This window comes from Felis catus, chromosome A2, assembly GCF_018350175.1.
Source record: "Felis catus isolate Fca126 chromosome A2, F.catus_Fca126_mat1.0, whole genome shotgun sequence".
In the NCBI taxonomy this organism is placed as follows: domain Eukaryota; kingdom Metazoa; phylum Chordata; class Mammalia; order Carnivora; family Felidae; genus Felis; species Felis catus.
The window spans coordinates 162,566,644-162,588,805 of NC_058369.1; the positions used below are offsets into that span (position 1 = coordinate 162,566,644).

At 41.6% G+C, this 22,162-nt stretch overlaps 2 protein-coding genes across 3 annotated transcripts in view; one reads left to right on the forward strand and one right to left on the reverse strand.

The window, feature by feature from the left end:
- The window catches only part of LOC123384082 (GTPase IMAP family member 1-like), a 59,698-nt gene that overhangs the window by 26,671 nt on the left and 10,865 nt on the right, over positions 1-22,162 (reverse strand). The gene's annotated exons all lie outside the window — the stretch shown is intronic.
- LOC123384079 (GTPase IMAP family member 4-like) lies at positions 11,994-13,980 on the forward strand. The gene is given in 2 exon segments (XM_045052984.1): positions 11,994-13,599; positions 13,601-13,980. Coding segments are annotated over 2 exon segments (1,011 nt in total). The 5' UTR covers positions 11,994-12,811; the 3' UTR covers positions 13,824-13,980.

A 22,162-nucleotide genomic window follows, 5' to 3' on the forward strand; every position in this document is an offset into this window, starting at 1 on the left:
ACTTTTTGGGAGATGGATTAGAGATTAAGTCTGGAAAATTGAAGATTCTAAATACCCACTCATTCTAAGATTCATCACCAGTATTCAGAATGCAGTAAAAGCAACACAGAAGAAAAATCCTCTCATGAGAAAACATGTGTCAAATGACAAAGTGAGACCAAAGTACTCTTTGCCATCATGCACTTATGTTCAAAAGTACTTCCTTGTAAGTGACTCATCTGTGTGATAGTATGTCTAAAGAGCAAAGTATTCCTGCCCTGTCCTTTTCATTTCAGAGTCGTTTAAAAGATATTTTCTCTCAAGATATGCAGAAACATTCTTAATACAATTAACCTGTGTTCAGGCCATTTGAATGTGCAGCTTATGTAAGCTGATTTCTTTTCTCCCAACCTTAGATTCTTTTTTGGAAGGTAAGACATACCCAGAGAAAAAACGAGTAAATAAAATAAATCATTATCTCTTCACTTCACAATCGAAATATTGCTCACTCACTTCTCTTAACATATTTTATATTCCAATTTTCTCTGAATGTGGTTCTATTTCAGTGCTGAAGACTGTGGAATTTCCAGTGTTTAATGTGTGCATGATCCCTGTTGTTGAAATATGTGATAGTCATGACTCATGATGGGGAATTTACACTAGGATTTATAGAGGAAGACCTGAGGAAAGATTTAGGGTATGAAGTCTACTGTGAAGGATGTGTAGGATGTGTCCATGTGGGTGATGGGTATGATGGTCATACTTCTATTCAGAAACAGGAAAGTGCAGGGTGACAGGTAAGATTTTCAGGGGAAGGATAGAGTCAGCAGCAACAGTGTTCAGTTAGGTTTGTGACAAGTTCAATATCAGATGTCAAAGTAGGGTCCAATGTAAATGACGTAAATGACGTAAAAGTTAATGGGTCAGAAGGCTATATGAAAGGCTCGGGGTAACATAAATATCTCACCTTAATATCAGTTGAATCTTTACTAATTGCCAATACCCCACAGTCCAAAGCTATATGTTAGAAGATCCATATAGGATTTCCAAAGGAAGAAGCAAGAACCAGTTTTGTGAGGTTTAGTCCTTCAACTAATTTGATAGATATTTGAAGGAGTCAAGAGGAAAGGACCTTTTCTGGTAGGTTTACGCATTTAAGTAATCTCTACACCCAACATGGGGCTCCAACTCATGACCATGAGATCAAGGGTCACATGCTCTTCCAAATGATCCAGCCAGGCATCCCAAGAGGAAAGGGCTTTTTAAACTAGAACATTTAATTTATAGGGACAATGACAAATTAGTATTGGTCAATTCTTGGAGTCCATCTGTGGCAGAATCGTCTCCCCAGGGCAGAAGGTGACCCAGGTGTAACCGTGTGACTATGTAAGGGAGGCCCCACTGGGAGTCGTCTCTGCGTGCCATGTCCAGAGAGATGGAGGTTCTCTCTCTCCTGAAACCTAGTGAGGCGGCCTCTGGAGTTTGATACTGCCAGAGGGGTGTGGACGGTGTACGTTAAGAGACTTGTTGTATGTCCTTTGGAGTTTGGCTTTGCTGCCTGGTGGTCATGGGATACATGAAGGCTGTTGCTTTGCTCTGTGGAGGGAGCAGAGTACACATGGTGGTGGAGGTCTTGGACGCAGTCAGAACTTTCACTAACAGGGGGGCAAAAGTATGTGTTCTTCATATATCAAATGGGGCCACATGGGAGGGAGGCACCCAAAGCCAGTTTGAAGGGGACTTGCCCAGGGGCCCAGCAGGGATCCCAGCAGCTTGTATGTGCATCAGAGTTCTGGAAGTCCGGCACTAGGAACAGACGTTGAAACAAGCGATGGGAGAGGAGAGAGTGGCCTTCTGTTGGGCTTATGATTTCAGATTCCCAGAGGAGACTCTGAAGGCTATTAACAGTGTTGCACGGGGAAAAGAGCCACTAAGAATGCTGCCACTGTACCCCCACCAAAGCCAGACTACACTTGACTCATCTTCAGTGTTTCTGCCTCTTCTCCTCCAGCCCATGAAGAATCAGAGCCAAGGCAAGGACAGGAGGAGAATGGCAGCGTGGGGAGAGCTCTAAGCAGCCCTGTCTACACTGCAGGTTCTTCTATGGGAGCAGGCACATGCCAGGGATGCCAGGGAGAGTAGAAGATTTACCCTTCAGTAATATTTAAAAGTTTTTGTAAATATATATATATATATATATATATATATATATATATATAGCTAACTTGACAATTTATTGTCAATAAATTGCCAACTTAGCTAACATACAGTGTATACAGTGTCCTCTTGGTTTTGGGGGCAGATTCCTATGATTTGCCACTTACATACAGCATCCAGTGCTCATCCCAACAAGTGCCCTCCTCAATGCCCATCACCCATTTTCCCCCCTCCCCCACCCCCATCAACCCTCAGTTCGTTCTCTGTATTGAAGAGTCTCTTATGGTTTGCCTCCCTCTCTGGTTGAAATTATTTCTTCCCTTCCCTTCCCCCATGGTCTTTTATTAAGTTTCCTAAGCTCCACATATGAGTGAAAACGTATGACATCTGTCTTTCTCTGACTGACTTATTTCACTTAGCATAATGCCCTCCAGTTCCATCCATGTTGTTGCAAAAGGCAGGATTTCATTCTTTCTCATTGCCAAGTAGTATTCCATTGTATATATAAACCACATCTTTATCCATTCTTCTGTTGATGGACTTTTGGGCTCTTTCCATAATTTGGCTATTGTTGAAAGTGCTACTATAAATATTGGGGTACATGTTCCCCTGTGAATCAGCCCTCCTGTATCCTTTGGATAAATTCTTAGTAGTGCTATTGCTGGGTTGTAGGGATGTTCCATTTTAATTTTTTGAGGAACCTCCATGATGTTTTCCAGAGCGGCTGCACCAGTTTGCATTCCCACCAACAGTCAAGAGAGTTACCGTTTCTCCACATCCTCGCCAACATCTTTTGTTTCCTGAGTTGTTAATTTTAGCCACACTGACCGGTGTAAGGTGGCATCTCCATGTGGTTTTGATTTGTATTTCCATGATGATGAGTGACGTTGAACATCTTTGCATGTGTCTGTTGGCCATTTGGATGTCTTTTTTGGAAAAGTGTCTATTCATGTTGTCAGCCCATTTCTTCACTGGGTTATTTGTTTTTTGGGTGTTGAGGTTGGTAAGTTCTTTATAGATTTTGTATACTAACCCTGTATTTGATATGTCATTTTTAAATATCTTCTCCCATTGCATTGGTTGCCTTTTTCTTTTGTTGATTGTTTCCTTTGCAGTGCAGAAGGTTTTTATCTTGATGAGGTCCCAAGAGTTCATTTTTTCTTTTATTTCCCTTGCCTTCGGAGACGGGTCAAGCATGAAATTGCTTTGGCTCAGGTCAAAGAGGTTATTGCCTGTTTTCTCCTCTAGGGTTTTAATGGTTTTCTCTCTCACATTTAGGTCTTTCGTCAATTTTGAGTTTAACTTTGTGTATGGTGTAAGAAAGTAGTCTGTTGCTTCATTGTTGGTATATAGAAAGGCAACTGATTTCTGTACATTGGTTTTGTATCCTGTGACTTTGCTGAATTCATGTATCAGTTCTAGCAGCTTTTTGGTGGAGTCTTTCAGGTTTTCCATGTAGAGTATCATGTCATCTGTGGAACGTGAAAGTTTGACTTCTTCGCCAATTTGGATGCCTTTTATTTCATTTTGTTGTCTGCTTGCTGAGGCTAGGACTTCCAACATGATGTTAAACAACAGCCATGAGAGTGGACATCCCTGCCATGTTCCTGATGTTGGGGGAAAGCTGTTACTTTGTTTCCACGAGGATGGTATTAGCTGTGGGCTTTTAATATATGGCTCTTATGAAGTTAAGGTAGGTTCCTTCTATCCCGACTTTCTTGAGGGCTTTTATTAAGAAAGGATGCTATATTTTGTCAAATGCTTTTTCTGCATCTATTGACAGGATCATATGGTTCTTATCCTTTCTTCTATTAATGTGATGTATCACATTAATTGATTTGAGAATATTGAACTAGCCATGCAGCCCAGAAATGAGTCCCACTTAATCGTGGTGAATAATTCTTTTGAGATGTGGTTGAATTTGATTTGCTAGTAATTTGTTGGGAATTTTTGCATTTATGTTAATCAGGGATATTGGTCTGTAATTCTCCTTTTTAGTGGGGTCTCAGTCTGGTTTGGGAATCAAAATAATGGTGGCTTCACAGAATGAGTCCAGAAGTTTTCTTCCATGTCTATTTTTTGGAACTGCTTGAGAAGGATGAGTATTAACTCTGTTTTAAATGTCTGGTAGAATTCCCCTAGGAAGCCATGTGGCCCAGGGCTCTTATCTGTTGTTCGATTTTTGATAACTGATTCAATTTCTTCACTGGGTATGGGTGTGTTCAAATTTTCTATTTCTTCCTGTTTGAGTTTTGGTAGCGTGTGGGTGTCTAGAAATTTGTCCATTTCCTCCAGGTTGTCCAGTTTGCTGGCATGTAATTTTTCATAGTATTCCTTGACAATTGTATTTCTGTGATGTTGGTTGTGATCTGTCCACTTTTATTTGTGCTTTTTATCTATTTGGGTCCTCTCTCTTTTCTTTTTGAGAAGCCCGACTAGGGGTTTATCAATTTTGTTTGTTTTTTCCAGAAAAGAAAAAAAAGTAGCTATTAGATTCATTGATCTGTTCTACTGTATTTTTTTGGCGGGGGCGTTCTATATTTTTTATTTCTGCTCTAATCTTTATTATTTCTCTTCTTCTGCTGTTCTGCCTGGCTTTGGGGTTTCTTTGCTGTTCTGCTTCTACTTCCTTTAGGTGTGCTATTAGATTTTGTATTTGGGATTTTTCTTATTTCTTGAGATAGGCCTGGATTGCAATGTATTTTCCTCTTAGAACTGCCTTTGCTGCATCCCAAAGGATTCGGACTGTCATGTTTTCATTTTCACTTGCTTCCATATAGGTTTTAATTCTTCTTTAAGTGTCTGGTTGACCCATTCATTCTTTAGTAGGATGTTCTTTAACCTCCATGCATTTGGAGGCTTTCCAAATTTTTTCTTGAGGTTGACCTCAAGTTTCATAGCATTGTTGTCTGAAAATATGCATGGTATGATCTCAGTTCTTTTACATTTGTTGAGGGCTGTTTTGTGTCCTAGGATTGATCTATTTTGGAGAATGTTCCATGTGCACTCGAAAAAAATTCTGCTGCTTTAGGATGAAAAGTTCTGGATATATCTGTCAAGTCCATCTGGTCCACTGCATCATTCAAAGCCATTGTTTCTTCATTGATTTTTTTTTTGCCCAGACGATCCGTCCATTGTTGTAAGTGGAGAATTAAAGTTTCCTCCAATTACAGAATTTCTATCGATAAGATCACTTATGTTTGTGATTAACTGATTTATGTATTTGGGTGCAATCAAGTTGGGAGCATAAACATTTACAATTGTTAGCTCTTCTTGATGTATAGACCCTGTAATTATGATATATTGCCCTTCTTCATGTCTTGTTACAGCCTTTAGATTAAAGTCTAGTTCGTGTGATATAAGTATGGCTACCCCAGCTTTCTTTTGACTTCCAGTAGTATGATAGATGGTTCTCCATCCCCTCACTTTCAATCTGAAAGTGTCCTCAAGTCTAAAATGGACCTCTTGTAGACAGCATATAGATGGATCTTGATTTATTTTTTAATCCATTCTGATATGTTATGTGTTTGATTGGGGCATTTAGTCCATTTACATTCAGAGTGATTATTGAAAGATATGGATTTAGTGACATTGTGTTACCTGTAGGTTTCATGCTTGTGGTGATGTCTCTGGTCCTTTGTAGTCTTTGCAGCATTCCACTCACAGAGTCCCCCTAAGGATCTCTTGCAGAACTTGTTTAGTGTTCATGAATTCCTTCAGGTTTTGTTTGTCTGGGAAAGCCTTTATCTTTCCTTCTATCCTGAATGACAGCCTTGCTGGATAAAGGATTCTTGGCTGCATATTTTTCCTATTCAGCACATTGAATATTTCCTGCCACTCCCTTCTTGCCTGCCAAGTTTCAGTGGATAGGTGTGCTACTACCCTTATGTGTCTACTCTTGTAGGTTAAGGCCCGTTTGTCCCTGGATGCTTTCAGAATTTTCTCCTTATCTTTGTATTTTGCCAGTTTTGCTATGATATTCTGTGGAGAAGATCTATTCTTGTTAAATCTGAAAGGAGTTCTCTTTGTCTCCTGGATTTGGATGTCCATTTCCTTCCCCAGATAAGGGAAGTTCACAGCTATAATTTGTTCAAGTAAACCTTCTTCCCTTTTTCTCTCTCTTTCCTTCTTCTTCTTCTGGAACTCTTATGATATGGATATTATTATGTTTCATTGAATCTCCTCGTTCTCTATTTCTCCCCTCAGGGTCTAGTATGTTCTTATCTCTCTTTTCCTTGGCTTCATCATTTTCCATAATTTTATCTTCTATTTCACTTAATCTACTCTTTGCCTCCGTCATCCTTGCTGTCACTGCATCTAGTTTATTTTGCACCTCATTTACAGCATTTCTTAATTCGTTGTGACTATTTCTTAGTTCCTTGATCTCTGTGGCAATAGATTCTCTTCTGTCTTCTATGCTTCTTTCAAGCCCAGTAATACGACTATTATTCTAAATTCTTGCTCAGTTATATTGCTTATATCTGTTTTGAGCAATTCTCTAGCTGTCATTTCCTCCTGGAATTTCTTTTGAGGAGAATTCTTCCGTTGCATCATTTTGCCTAGTTTTCTGTCCCTTATGTGTTTTAATAGCTTCTTATGGGTCTTGCTCCTGTGAGGACTATTATATTAAAACAGGGGGTCATAATGTTGTCCAGGGCCTGGCCCTTCAAGAGGTATTTTTGGAGTGTGTTTTGTGCTCTCTGTTGTTGAGACTCTGATTACTTTATCTCCCTAATCCTAGTGGTGGTTTGGACCTTCCATCAGGAGTGCATTGATTTGTTTGTTGAAGTATCCCTGGAAAAAAAAATTTAATGTGGGTGGTGGTGGTGTAAGAGGCCTTATCCCATAGAAAGAGAGAAATGACAGGGGCAGGGAAAAGTAAAAGAAAAAAAAATTGACCAAACAGAGATCAGAGAAACTTTATGGCTTACTCCATAGAGAGAGATGGAGAGGAAAATAAAGGAGATACAGAAGAGGCATAAAGAGAATAGATTAAAAATGTCTGCTTAAACAAACCAAGAACCAGAATAACCAGCCTAGAGAAGGGAAGAAATAAGAGGAAGAAGAAGAAGAAAGACAAAAGATGAAAGAAGAAGAAGAAGAAGAAGAAGAAGAAGAAGAAGAAGAAGAAATATATATGTATATATATACTTAAAATAAAAATTGACCAAGAATCAAATCAGAGAATGCAAAACTACTGGACCAATATCTGATGGTGCCTTGTAACCAGTGCCTGTGCTGGTCTGGAGGAGGGACTGTCTGGTTCAGTCAGTGTTGAGTTTTTGCTCCGTTAGACACACAGTTACCAGGTGCAGAGGGGCATGCTTTGGTGTGAGCAGGTCCACCTCCACTGTGGATCCATTGTCCGTTCCCTGAAGCCCCACCTTGTTGGTGATGGGGAGTAAAATGGTGACACCCCAGTCTCTCCTCCCCAGACCAGGCTTCCCAGACCACTCTGTTCAGGTCGTCCTCACAGCGCCAAAGGAGCAAGAGTGGGCAGTCTGTTCTGCTCCAGGATCCTGGGTCTCCCAGGCAGTTGGCTGGGATTCAAACCCCAATGTCTTAAAGGATCCTGCTCCACGTGCCCAGTTCTGGCACACAGTCTCTCTAGGGTGTGGTCACAAAGGGCCTCTGGGTGGCGGGGGGTCCTGCAGTGTCCTTTGTCCTTGGAATGGCTATTTGCCTTCTTCCCACAGCACTCAAGGGAGGGGATTGCTCTCTCCACCTGTGCCTGGGAGCTGGCTACAGAGCTTGGGCTGGCTCCCCTCCTCTCCAGGTACACAAAGAGGCCGGAGAAAGGCCTGCAGTTAAAAATTGGTTCTTTCTCCATTTTTTTCTGTTCCCCAACCCATGTTTTTTCTCTTGTCCAAATACAACCTTCCACTTCTGCAATCTCTCTTTTGCTTTCTTTTGTCTTTCTGCAGAAGGGGATCCCTCCCCTCCGTTCCTATGCTGCCTTTTCTATCTCTCCCAGTTTGAAATCACGCATCTATGGCCCATCCCATTGTCCCCATGGGCCCCTGGAGATGTTTCTGTCACTCTGTAGCCTGGATTCCTGGAATTTCAAGCCTTCTTGCCTCAATATTTCTGTGTTTGAGGGAGAGGGAACTTCAGATTCCCTTATTTCTCTGCCATGTTAACTCCTTCTGAAAAAATTTTCAAATGTTTATTTATTTGTGTGTGAGAGAGAGAGAGCATGAGCAGGGGCAGGGCAGAGAGAGAGGGAGACACAGAATCTGAAGCAGTCTCCAGGCTCCAAACTGTCAGCACACAGCCCAACGTGGGGCTCAAACCCATGGACCTCGAGATCATGACCTGAGCTGAAGTCAGACGCTCAGCTGAGTCACCCAGGCGCCCCACCCCTCAGTGAAATTGAGAGTGTGATTATTATACTAGAGGATTTGAGTACATGAATGTGACCGATAGTGATTGGAGAGGTTTTCTGCTTAAGGCAGAACCTGTGTAAGGTTTCCTTCAGGTGGCACGGATGGAGCCAGTTTGAAGGGCCGATGGGAGGAAAGAATAAGAGTCTTCTCTCCCTGTCCTTGTGACATCCCTCTTATTTAATCACATAGTTGCACATAGGAGGACTTTGATGGAGAGGAGATTCTAGTAGAGAAGAACCCCAAGATCTTGCCGATCCTAATCCTGTAACTGAGGTGTGTTTCCTATGAGTGTAGCACTGGGAATCCAGGTGACAGGCACTTTGCTCGTGCAGAGAACTGACAGGAAGTTCCCACATCCCACCATGGAAGGAAATTTATATGTAAATCACAGAGAATCTAGAGATTCAGGGAGATGGAGTAGGGCCTCCAATATCTCAGGTGGGTCAGGGTCCCTCTGTGCCCTGGGCCTTACTTATTCAAGGTCAATCAGACCCAAGACTTGACCAGCTAAAAATCTGTGCCAAGGAGTGCCCACATGCTTGAGTCCGAGGAGAGGACAGGCGGTCAAGAGCACAGCAGCAAATGGATATGATCTTTACATCTGTGTGGGTGACTTTGCCGGCAAGCTTGTGGCGTGGCTGGGGCTAAATTTCTGAGTACACTTAGAGACCACAACTTGGTCTTTTGAGAATGAATTTCATTTTTGACAATCTCAATCTGGTAAATAGGGTGAGTGACCAAAGCATGCTAATGTTTGGAAGCAAAAAGAAGCTACACATTAGAGACTTGTCTTCCATTGTCGCCTTTAACTCTGAAGACGACTCTGCTGAGAGAGTTTCAGAGACGTTGCGAGTGATGAGCCCTGAAGATGCATGTTCCAGAGGCAGCGATCATTTGCCAAAGTGCTGTGCACATAGTCCATGAACAACAACCCAGAGTGCATTTGTAATCATTTGTGAATGGGGATGTAAGGTTGCATAATTTCTGGTAAGTTTTTAAAACAGTTGTCTGTCTATGTTTATTTCATTTTATTTATTTATATTCGGCCTCGTCTATGTTTATGGACAAAAATACAAAATGGAATATCTGAGGCAATTGTTCTGAAGTTCTTTCTTCCTGTTAAGAAGTATATTGATTATCTGAAATTCTTCCTAAGTTGGACTGCATTCTCTGGGGTTTGGGATCAACAATGACCATGTTGCAGAAGGTGGCATTGATGGTAAGAAAACCTTCTTCTTAAGGACCTGAAGCTCTGAATCAAGGCCTGGCCACTCAAATGTTCACATCAGGAACAGTTTGCTGTGCATATTGTGCAGAGCACATAAATGGTGCCTAAGGGACATGGGCAGGTGAGCGGTGCATGAAGAACTTTTGTGGCTGACGGATGCATTCGCTATCTTGCTTGTTATGATGGTTTCACTGGTGTATACATACTTTAATTATGTCAAAAATGTTTGTATTTTCTATTTTAAATTGGACTGTCTTTGTATTAATGAATTTTCAGAGTTCTTGACACATTCTATTCTTTGTCAGATCTTTATCAAGTATATACACAAGTTCTTTCTTTATCCGATATGTGACTCGCAAACATTTTCTCCCAGTTTGTAGATTGCTCTCTCTGCCCCTTCCTGCTCACGCTCTCTATCTCCCTCTCTCTCTCTCTCTCTCTCTCAAAATAAATGATTAACTTTGAAAAATCATGTAAATCTACCACAACTGATAATCCTAATTGCATCCAATTGTACCAAAATGCTACAGGCTTCCACTGCAGGGCTGGGTAGGGGGCATGGACCTTGCACCTCAGCCTTGTGTGCTGTGAGGTGCTCACAACCCTTTGTCACCGGAAGACAAAAACAGAAGGAGATGCAGCAGGAAATGGTTGCGGTGAAGACAAGAAAGAAGTGTGGCTGTGCACTGGTAAATTGACAACAACCGTGCTTGTTCTTGTGAGAAGGTTCTGGGAACTGGGCCAACGTTGATTGTAGACTACAGACTTCCTGGGGACTGAGCTGTGAGGTGCATAGGAATCATCCTTTCTTCTCTTTACTATGTCATTTCTAATAAAGTGTTACAGATATTTTTACATGCATGAGAGGGAGGACATGGGTTGAATAAAGGTGTCAAATTATAAAACAGAAACAAGAATGTGTAAAGAAGCAGACATTGTCAAAAGGCAAACTGCAAAACCTTTCAGGCTTTGAGCTCCAAAAGATGCAGAAATAGACTCAATCTGTGGATGAGAAAAGATACAAATTCATATCGTAACGGGGCACGGACACAGGTAGGATGACAGCTTGTAGCCAGTTTTAGGTGATTGTAAATCATGTTGGGGTGTCAGGGTGGCTCAGTGCATTAGATGTCTTGAGTTTAAATTTAGACTCTTGATTTTGGTCCAGGTCATGATCTGATGGGTTGCGAGTTCAAGCCCTGTGTTGGGCTCTGCACCGACAGCATGGAGACTGAGATTCTTTTCTCCCTCTCTGTGCCCCTTCCTGCTCATGCTCTCTCTCTCCCTCTCTCAAAGTAAATGAATAACTTAAAAAAATCATGTAAATCTACCATGACGGATTATCCTAAATGCATCCAGTTGTACTAAAATGCTGCAATTTTTCAGCTTTATTGAATTTTAATTTACATAAAATAAAATTAATCTCCTTTAAGTAGATTTAATCATCAATTGAATAATACATCCAGCAAGTCTTGCTATTTCCCACTAGCCTATATATGTGTATGTTGTCATAACATATTCATTTTATTTTATCTTTTATCTTTTGATCCCTTCCCCGGTTTCACCAATCCCCTCAACCTGGGAAGCAGCAGCCTGTTTTCTGTAACTGTGAGTTTGTCTTGTTTTTTCTTTTTTAGATTCCATATATAAGGGAGATCGTAGAGTACTTGTTTTTCTCTGTCTGACTTATTTCACTGAGCATAATTCCCTTGACATCCATCCATGCTGTTGCAAATGGCAAGATTTGGGTTTTTTTTTAATGGATGACTAATATCCAATTGTGTATATATGCCATGATTTCTCGGTCCATTTATCCATCAGTGGACACTTAGATTGTTTCCATATCCTGGCTATTGTAGATAATGCTGCATTAAAGATGGGAATGCAGATAACTTTTCCAGTTAGTGTTTTTTTCCTTGGGATAAATACCCAGAAGTGGCATTACTGAAACATATGATCGTTTTTTTAAAAAAGTTTTTAATAAAATTTTTAATACTTATTTACTTTTGAGTCAGACAGAGACAGAGCTAGAGCAGGGGTTTGGTAGAGAAAGAGAGAGACACAGAATCCCAAGCAGGCTCCAGGCTCTGAGATGTCAGCACAGAACCTGATTTGATGCTCGAACTCATGAACTGTGAGATCATGACCTGAGGCGAAGTTGGATGCTCAACTGACTGAGCCACGCAGGAGCCCCTCATTTTTTTTAGAGAGAGAGAGAAAGGGATAGGGACAGAGAGAGAGAGATAAAGAGAGAGAGAGGGAGAGAGAGAGAATCTTAAGCAGACTCCATGCTCAGCGTGTAGCCTATGTGGGACTCAATCGCACGACTCTGGGATCATGACCAGAGCGAATATCAAAAGTCCAACATTCAATCAATTGAGCCACCCAGGTGCTCTTTTTCTTTCATTTTTTTTAGTATCAAGGGATTTTATAATAACTTTGGAGAAATGTCAGTAATTTATGACTATAATTCTGTAATGCCTTATTTTAGAATATAAAAACTTCACTGGATTCTAAGCTAAGCTTTTAAACTTTAAAGTTAAATTATACTGTTCTCTCATGTCACAATCCCTGACAGGATGGTTGCACACATGAAATAGAAAAAGACACTTGGTCTTTCCACACAGGCATCCATTTTGTACCCTACAAGGGTGAGTTGGCTTGTGTAACCTGCCTAGCTGGCTTCTTAATAGGAAGAAGCAAAGTTCCATTTTGAATATAAATGGGGAGGGGAGTCTCCCACTGAGATGCCCCAAAGTCAGATTTTGTGTTACTTGCTGCATTGCTCTTATGAGGAATAGCTACCAGCAGCAGCAGCTCAGAATTCTCTTTGTAAACTATAATATTTTGTTTCCTCTTCTGTGGGCTACTTAGCTACAAAAAGGAAGAGTAAGAAGCTCCAGAAAATCCTGGAAAGTACTTGGGCATTCCCCAAGTATTGTAAGAGAACGTCAAGCTTTCTGTAGGCTTCGAATAAGCTTCTCTAGAAGGGCCTTCTATAGAGTTCTGGGAGTGCCGCAGTCACTTATGGGGGGGAGGGCCGTGCAGCTACAGAGGAGGGATGTGTGTGAGGGGAAATGGGGGGCCATGCAGGAGAAGCAGCTGGATTACCATCCTAATGCTGTGGCTTTTGTTTCCTGATGTCCCAGGGCTTAGAAACCAAGATGGCAGAGATTCACAGCTGAGACTAGACTTAGTGGGTAAGACTGGAGGAGGGAAAAGTGCCACAGGCAACAGCATCCTTGGAGAGAAAGTGTTTCATTCCAGCATTGCGGCAACATCTGCCACCAAGACCTGTAAGAAACAGAAGAGCAGGTGGCAGGGAAGAGAAATTGTGGTCGTGGATACGCCTGGCATTTTCGACACCGAGGCACAGGATGCTGACACCTGCAAGGAGATTGCTCACTGCATCTTCCTGACCTCTCCAGGGCCTCATGCTCTGCTCCTGGTGGTCCTGCTGGGCCGGTACACGCAGGAAGAGCGAAAGGCCACGGAGAAGATCCTGCAAATATTTGGACTCAGAGCTAGGAGATACATGATTCTCTTATTCACCCGGAAAGATGACTTGGATGGCATCAATTTCCATGATTACTTACAGAAAGCACCCAAAGGTATCCTAGAGTTGGTGGGCAAGTTTGGTGATCGCTACTGCATGTTCAACAATCAGGCGACAGGAGCTGAGCAGGAGGCCCAGAGAAATCAGCTGCTCGCCCTGGTCCAGCGCATTGTCGCCGAGAATGAAGGAAGATGCTACACTAATAAGATGTACCAAAAGGCTGACAACGAGATTCAGAAACAAATGCAAGAAATGCAAGAATTTTACACACCAGAGCCAGAGAGAGAGAGTGCAGATAAGAAAGGAGTTTGAAGACAAGATCAGAAAGCTGGAGGATAAACTGGAGCAGCAGAAACAAATGGAACAAATGGAGAGGGAATTGGCTGAGAAAGAGGCATTATATGCCGTAAAGCTGCAAAAACACAGAGATGATAATCAGTATAAGATAGTTGACTTGATCATGAAAGCTGTACAGATGGTTTTTCCTATCTTCTCTCACCTGTTTATGAAAGATTAACCTGAATGAGAAGATCTGATTTGCTACACATTTTCCGCTGGCCCTGCCAAGCCCCTCACCCCAGAACTCATTCACCAACCTTGAAGCACTCTTGCTTCTGTCTCTCAGACTCTCAGGACGAAGGGGTATAATCAGATTCACTGGTGGTGATTGGTAGATGTTTGATTGACTTACCAGGGGAGGGACGCATTCTCAATTTGTGGAACTCCAGAGTAGAAGGTATTGATGATCTTCTAAGAAGATGACCCCAAAATTTCTCTATTTGTCCCAAGTGAAATCCAGATTCCTTTTACATTGGTGGATCCTCTCCCTTTGTTGCTTCTACTCACTTATTTTTGCTTTGAGGACCCGGCAATCACCTTACCCATATGGTTTGTTACAAAGATTGGTTCTTCGTGTTAGGTAGTCTATTGATGGAGATGCTTATAGAATTCTTTCCAGATGAATGGAAATTTATTTAGTTACATTTTTACAGAGGGACTCAAGTTGTTCCTTATCAGCTGCCCACTGAAGAACAAAGAGTTGTCTGGAAAATAGACCTCTCACAACTCAACTAAGTGAAATGCCAGAAAGAGCAGTTGAAAGACGGAGATTCAACACAGAAGACAACAACGGTTTGCTGTATTCAGATATATCTACAGCAACTCTTTGACAGACTTCAATGCAACATATTTGCTGAATAACCAGTTCTCTCCTTCTCATGTGAAACTAACTGTTGCCACTTCACCTCCACCACCTCAGACCTTCATAACTTACTGCACATACCACCCTCTCCCAGCTGAACTGCTTGCTAGTTGGTATTATAATAAAAGTTTTCTGTTCTGTCATATTTCTATAAATTTTCAGTCCACTTCTTCTTGGAAAATACCTTTGATATTTCTTTTTCTTTATTTTTTTATTTCAAATTTATTTTTTTATTTAGAGGCATGAGCAGGGGAGAGGCAGTGATAGAGAGAACCCCAAGCAGGCTCCACACATCAGTGCAGAGTTGACGCAGGGTTCAAACCCACAAACCATGAGATCATGACCTGAGCTGAAACTGAGAGTGGGATGTTCAACGGACTGAGCCACCCAGGTGCCCTACGTTTGCCACTTCTTCTAAGACTACAGGTGTGAGTTTCACTTTTTGGTAACAGTTCAAGATGATTTCAGAGCTAGTCTTGGTCTACCCTCAACACATCTCTCCTCCTTTTCCTTGGAAATTCCCAGCCACATTCTCAACCTCTCTGCCAGTCAAACACCACCTTCTCGTTGGATTCATTCATTATGCACTGATAGAAATTATGTGTAACCAAGGCTTTAGAGACCTTTCTGGTTTTCCTGGAGCAAAAATCCCCTTTAATATATGGATAAGAGTAGGAGGTGTCTCTATCTGTTTTCTACTTTTCTATTTGGTACTTCTCACATAATCCATGTGAAGGCTTCCCAAAGCACATTTGCATGTTCTACCAATATGTTCTGGTGGTCATATGTGACTTATGGCAACTCTCCTCACTCTGCCATCTTGACATTGGCTTGTCTAGGCTCAAAGCCATTTTGCCCAAAGGGACATATACCTCTCCCAGTTTTCCTCAAACACCCATGAGTTTAGACTGTACTTTTAATTAATCTCGAGGATAAAGGAAGCACACCACAAAGAAGCTCACAATCCCTCACAATCCCTTCTCTCCAGGAGAAGGGACCAAGACGATGGAGTAGCATGGAAGTTTTCTGCTTCTCTCATTCCTGAAATTCAGCCGGATCAGCACAAAAGCATTTTTCACACTAGAAAATTTATCTGAGGATCAACATAACAATCTGCATAACCTGAGCCAGAGAACTTGGCAGGTACACAGCACGAGAGGTGATTTGGGGGAGAGAGAAGCCATGGAGGATAGGGAGTTGTTTTTGCTTGTGGAGATAGGACAGAAACAGGGGGTAGAATACAGGAAAACACTGCCCCAAAAGGCAACTGTAGAGAAAGAGAAAGAGTGGAAACACCCAAAAGGGACTGAACAAGAAAGCAAGAAAGGAGAAAGTAGATTTTCAATACCATTAAGAAGACGGGCCCTATAAACAAGGGAGCCCAGAGTTGGAAACTCTGTGCCTCGCTACCTGGTGGTGATCTGGTGGGAAGGGTGAATCCCCAGGAGCGAGGTCCGAGGGCTCCGAGGGCCACGTGGGGAGAAGCGGTTCCCCTGCTAAGAGAACATTTGGTAGAGGTCGTGTGGCCTCCCCACAGGTAAGTGTCCCAGTGGACCCTGGAGAACAGCTGTTTGTTGGTTTTAGAATAAAGGCATTATGGGGCAGTGAAGTCTGGCACCAGATGTGTGTTGTGATTTACCACAATCCCTGAGACGCTGCTGCTACATGACTGGGTGAAAGTCTTGTGGGGCACATTGGTACCTGGCTGTAGGCTCTGGGCATCTGCAGCAGGTGGTCCCATGAGCGTTCCTAGGGGTGGCGAGCACCTGGCCATTGCTTGGCAAGACCCTCCCACGGAGGGTTGGAGTGGGTCCACGACTAAGGGACCTCAGAAATGAGGGGTTTGGAAACACAGCCCCTTCTGAGATGAAATTCAGAAAGGAGGTGCCACCTCATGGCTTGGTCGCAGATAGTGTAGAAGTGGGGAGTGGATGGATGCTGGAGACAAAGGAAGGTTGCATGTTTTTAATTATCAAATGTTTTCCTACTTTTTATTTCCTTTTTTCCCCCTTTCTTTCCCTTTTTTCTCTATTCTGTCAAGCTTCTTTCAACAACCAGACCAAAACACACCTAGGATCTAGCATCCTTCATTTGATTTTTTTGTGTGTTGTTTAAAATTTTTAAATAATTCCTTTACTTCTTCCAAAATGAAGGAATTCACTGAAAAGAAAGGACAGGAGGAAATGCTCCCAACAAATAAGCAAAATGTCTGAACCAGAATTTAGAGTCCCGATAATACGAATATTAGCTGGGTTTGAAAAAAGCATAGATTCCCTTTCTGTGGAGATAAAAGAAGTAAAATTTGCCATCATGAAATTAAAAATGCTAGAATTGAGATGCAATCTCATATGGTTGCCACGGTGGCAAGGATGGATGCAGCAGAGCAGGGAATCGATGATGCAGAGGACAAACTTATGGGGGTTAATGAAGCAGGAAAAAAAAAGAGGGAAACTAAGGCAAAGGGCATGATATAAGATTTAGAGAATGTGGTGACTCATTAAAAAGGAACAACATCTGAATAATAGGGGTCCCAGAAAATGAAGACAGAGAACACAGAGATGAAGGTTTATGTGAGGAAATCATACCAGAACACTTTCCTACCCTGAGGAAAGACAGACATCAAAACCCAGGAAGCACAGAGAACTCCCATCAGATTCAAGAAAAAACCAACTATCAACATATCATTTCATATTCAAATTCACAAAATAAAGAGACAAGGAAAGAATTATGAAAGCAGCAAAGGAAAAAAGCCCTTACCCTACAAGTGCAACCAGATCAGGTTCTCAGCAGACCTATCCACAGAAATTGGCAGGACAGAAAGGAGTGGCGGGATATATTCAATGTGCTGAACTGGAAAAATAAGCAGCCCAAAGCTCTTCATTCAGCAAGGCTGCTCGTTCAAAATAGAAAGGGAGATAAAGTGTTTCCCAGACACAGGAAAACTACAGACGTTTGTGACCAGTAACCAGCCTGGAACGAAATTGTGTGGGGGACTCTCTCAGGGGAGAAAAGGTGAACCAAAGCAAAAAAGACAAAAGCAACAAAGACCAGAGAACCCAACCAGAAACTCAAACTCTACAGGCAACACAATGGCAATAAATTCATATCTTTCAGTACTCACTCTACATGTCAATGGACTAAATGCTCTAGTCAAAAGACATAGGCTAACAGAATGAATAAGAAAACAAGATCCATCTTTAGGCTGTTTCCAAAAGACCTGTTTTATTTTTTTTATTTTTATTTTTTCCCTCTTTTTTTTAATATATGAAATTTATTGTCAAGTTGGTTTCCATACAATACCCAGTGCTCATCCCAAAAGATGCCCTCTTCAATACCCATCACCGACCCTCCCCTCCCTCCCACACCCCATCAACCCTCAGTTTGTTCTCTGTTTTTAAGAGTCTCTTATGCTTTGGCTCTCTCCCACTCTAACCTCTTTTTTTTTTTTCCCTTCCCCTCCCCCATGGGTTTCTGTTAAGTTTCTCAGGATCCACATAAGAGTGAAAACATATGGTATCTGCCTTTCTCTGTATGGCTTATTTCACTTAGCATCACACTCTCCAGTTCCATCCACGTTGCTACAAAGGGCCAGATTTCATTCTTTCTCATTGGTGTGCACATTTTCTTAAGCACCAATTCTCTGATACAGATTTGTGAGAAAGGACAATGAGATAGGGAGATTTTAATTCTATTTTTAATTCCTCTTGAGTTAATAGTTGCTTTTGTAGGAAAAATGCTTTGGGCAGGCTTATGGAAATGAGTCCCTTAGACTTTAAGTCAATTGCTTCTTGTGGAGCAGTGTGGAGTACACGGGGAACAGCCTACATAGCAAAATTAAACATAGATGCTGCACAGCTACCTCGTTCTCACCGTCATGGTGAATTCCCTTGACAATCTCCCAACCAAATTTTCATACAATTCTTCATGCTTCTTCATTCCTCCATGAACTGAGGAAAAGACAATATACCTCTTGCTTTCTGAACCTGGAGAGGTGGAATCTGGGACACATGTCTCATTGGTTTATTCTTTCTTCCTCTCTGTTTTCTTTCCCCTAGAAGAAGACAGAGTGTTCTCAACTTCTGTCATCTGGACATCTACCATATAAAATTCTATTGGGCAGCAAGGGAGCCCTGGGCTTTGTCATGTAAATTGGACAAGTGCTAGACTATAGGCAATCCCTTGTAAAGAAACACCAACACCCTGCATTACAAGGCTGTCATGTTTTCACAAATCCTTTTTTCTTTTTCTTTTCTTTTTTTAGTCTAGAAGCTGTTTCTTCAGGTTTTTCTCTATACTGTGTGAAGCATTAGCATGTATCAGAGCCATTGGGAAGGCTTGTTAAAGTACAAAGCCTGATTCAGTAGGGTCGGGGTGGAGCTTGAGAATCTGTATTCCCTACACGTTGTGTTGTTCGCAGGTGTTGCCCATGCTGCTCTTCTGGGACCATACCTTCAGAGTGACCACCCAGTAGCAAATCATCTCACATTTGAAAGGGACAAAGTCATTTCAATCATATTCAAGGCATTTCCCTCGTTCCAAATGTTACCAGCTAGATTCAGAATACGGAAGACTCCTCGTCTCCAAGATTCTCAAGTATACATGCAAAGAACTAAATCAAATAAGGCAAAATGCCAGATTTCTATCCAAAGTCTAGGACTCCCTAATAAAGAGGGAGTGGAGACCAGAGCAGGGGCCAAAACCCAAAGCTGGAAAACTTTATTCTTCTCCCTGAATGGAACAGAGCTAGTCGCACACCCTGGGGCCATCTGACAACCAGATTTACTGTCCAAGAAGGTGACTCAGCTGGGACCTGCCAGAAAGAATATCTTTGCTGTGTATACAGAATGGAATAAGGGACCAAAAGTGTGGGTCACGTCTGGCCCCAGTAAGCTAAGACAGAGAAAGTACCATCTGTTTCATGTTTTTAAAAAATAAAACATAACAGGAAAAAGTGGTCTACTGAACTATCCTAACATTCTCACATTCTGAAACAGATCAATCACTCTTTCATGAGGAGATCATTTATGAAGGGCTTGCAGCAGAGGTTCTGCTTCCCTGGGGTGAAGGTGGAGGGATCAGCACTTTCTCCTCTGAGCCAGAGAGAGGAGAGTCACCTTTTGTATCCTTCTCTATGTCTTTCAAAAAAATGCTAATGAGGTGCCTGGGTGGCTCAGTTGGTCAAGCATCTGACTATTGGTTTCCTTTGCCTGAGGTCATGATCTCATGGTTTCCTGAGTCTGAGTCCTGAGTAGGGGTCCATGCTGACAGTGGAAGGCCTGCTTGGGATTCTGTCTAGCCTTCTCTCTCTGCCCCTTCCCGTTTGTGCTATCTCGGGCTCTCTCAAAATAATAAATAAACTTTAGGGGAAAAAGGGAGGTGGGATTATACCAGGTGGGTCTGACCTAATCAAAAAATATTTAAAAGCAAGAGATTCTCCCACTGGAGAGAATATCCATGTTGAATATCTGTATTGAGAACTGCCTATCAAGAGGGACAGCCAGGGTGACCCTCTGGGAGGAGGAACTCAGTCCTACAACCACAAGCAACTCAATGCTGCCAACAACTTGAGTGAATTTGGAAAAAAACCCTGGACTCCACAGAGGACACCACTGAGCAGCTGACTCGTTGACTGAAGCTTCAAGCAACTCTGAGCACAGGATCCAATCAGGCCTTGCCTAGACTCCAGACCCCCAGAGACGGAGCCAATATGCATATGTTGTTTCAGGTTGCTAAGTTGGAGGTCATTTGTTAGGCACCGATAAAAAAGTAATGCACTTGTTATATTTATAGTGAGTTTCTTTTAAATAGCATGTGGTTGGCCTTACTTTTTAATCCAGTCCTACAGTCCCTGCTTTTTATTCCGGGGTGTTTAGACCATTCATCACAGTCTACATGGAAGTACTATTAGACCACTTCACATGTCGTTTAAGGAACTTACACTAGTGTACTTAACAATTTCTGCCTCCTGGGTGTTGTCATGCCTGACTTTCACATACGTTGTAGGTCCCTCCATACACTATTACTATTTTTGTTTTAGACAATTATCTTTTAGAGCTATAAAATGTAAGCTACAAAATGTCTTTTGTATTATCTTCCTTTTTGCCATTTCTGGAGCTTTTTATTTCTTTAGGTAAATACAAATTTCTGTCTGGTATCACCTTCATTCCTTCTGGATGAGGAACTTCCTCCAATATTTGTTGTAGCACAGGTAAGTCAACAGTGAATCTGCTCAGCTTCTGTGAGGCAGGCTTTAGCTCACTTTTATATTTGAAAGCTATTTTTAAATTTTTTTTTAATATATGAAATTTATTGTCAAATTGGTTTCCATACAACACCCAGTGCTCATCCCAAAAGGTGCCCTCCTCAATACCCATCACCCACCTTCTCCTCCCTCCCACCCCCCATCAACCCTCAGTTTGTTCTCAGTTTTTAAGAGTCTCTTATCTTTGGCTCTCTTCCACTCTAACCTCTTTTTTTTTTTCCTTCCCCTCCCCCATGGGTTCCTGTTAAGTTTCTCAGGATCCACATAAGAGTGAAAGCATATGGTATCTGTCTTTCTCTGTATGGCTTATTTCACTTAGCATAACAGTCTCCAGTTCCATCCATGATGCTACAAAGGGCCATATTTCATTCTTGAAAGCTATTTTTATGGCTTAGAGAATTCTGGGCTGACACTTTTGTTCTTTCAGTAATATAAAGATGTCAGTCAATTGTCTTCTGGATTGCAAGCTCTGACAAGGAATCATCTGTAATTACAATCTTTATTCCTCTAATATAATGTGCCTTTTACACCGCAGTTATTTTTAAGTCTTACTCTTTATCTTTGTTTTTTTGCAGTTTGAGTATGAAGTGTCTAGATTTTTATTTGTTTGTTTCTGTATTTATCCTGCTCAAGCTTCTCTGGGACTCTTGGATCTGTGTCTTGGTGTCTTCCCTTGTTTTTACAAACGTCTGAACCATTAGCTCTTCAAATGTTTCTTCTGTTCATTCTCTTTTTTTCTTCTTCTGGTACTTCAGATACATGTGTGTTAACCTGTTTGATTTGCTTTGCAGCTTCCGGATACTCTCTTCTCTTTTTCTTTTTCTCACTCATTTTTAACTTTTGTTTTCATTTGAAGAATTTCTATTCTCTCTTCTTCAAATTCACTGACTCATGTTGAGTCAACTGTGTTGACTGATGTACCTGCTAGGGAACACTTCATCTCTGATAGTGCTTTTGACTTCTACCATGTATGTTTGATTCTTATGGTTTTCATCTGTCTGTTGAAATTTCCCCATCTTTTATTTCATGTTGTCCAGTTTTCATTCAGTCCTTGTTGTTATTTTAAAATCCCTGTTCAGTTTCTGGACTTTTTGTGAGTCTACCCTGTTGATTGTGTTTTATTTTTGTTCTCCTGCTTTTAAAACAAGTTTCATAATTTTATTAAATTGTAGACATAGGAGGAAAGTAGCAAATGAAATAAATAATATTGATGCCTAGATACAGAATCCCTTGTCCTCCATCAGGCTGTTAGGGTGGGATTTGAGTCAGCCCACAGGGAGTTGGACCGGTTGGGATTGTTGCTACAATTATCGATGGAGCAGCTAAGGCCCCATATTTCTCTAGGGTGCCTTGAGCTTAGTGTGGGCACTCAGATGCCATGTGGTTTTACTCA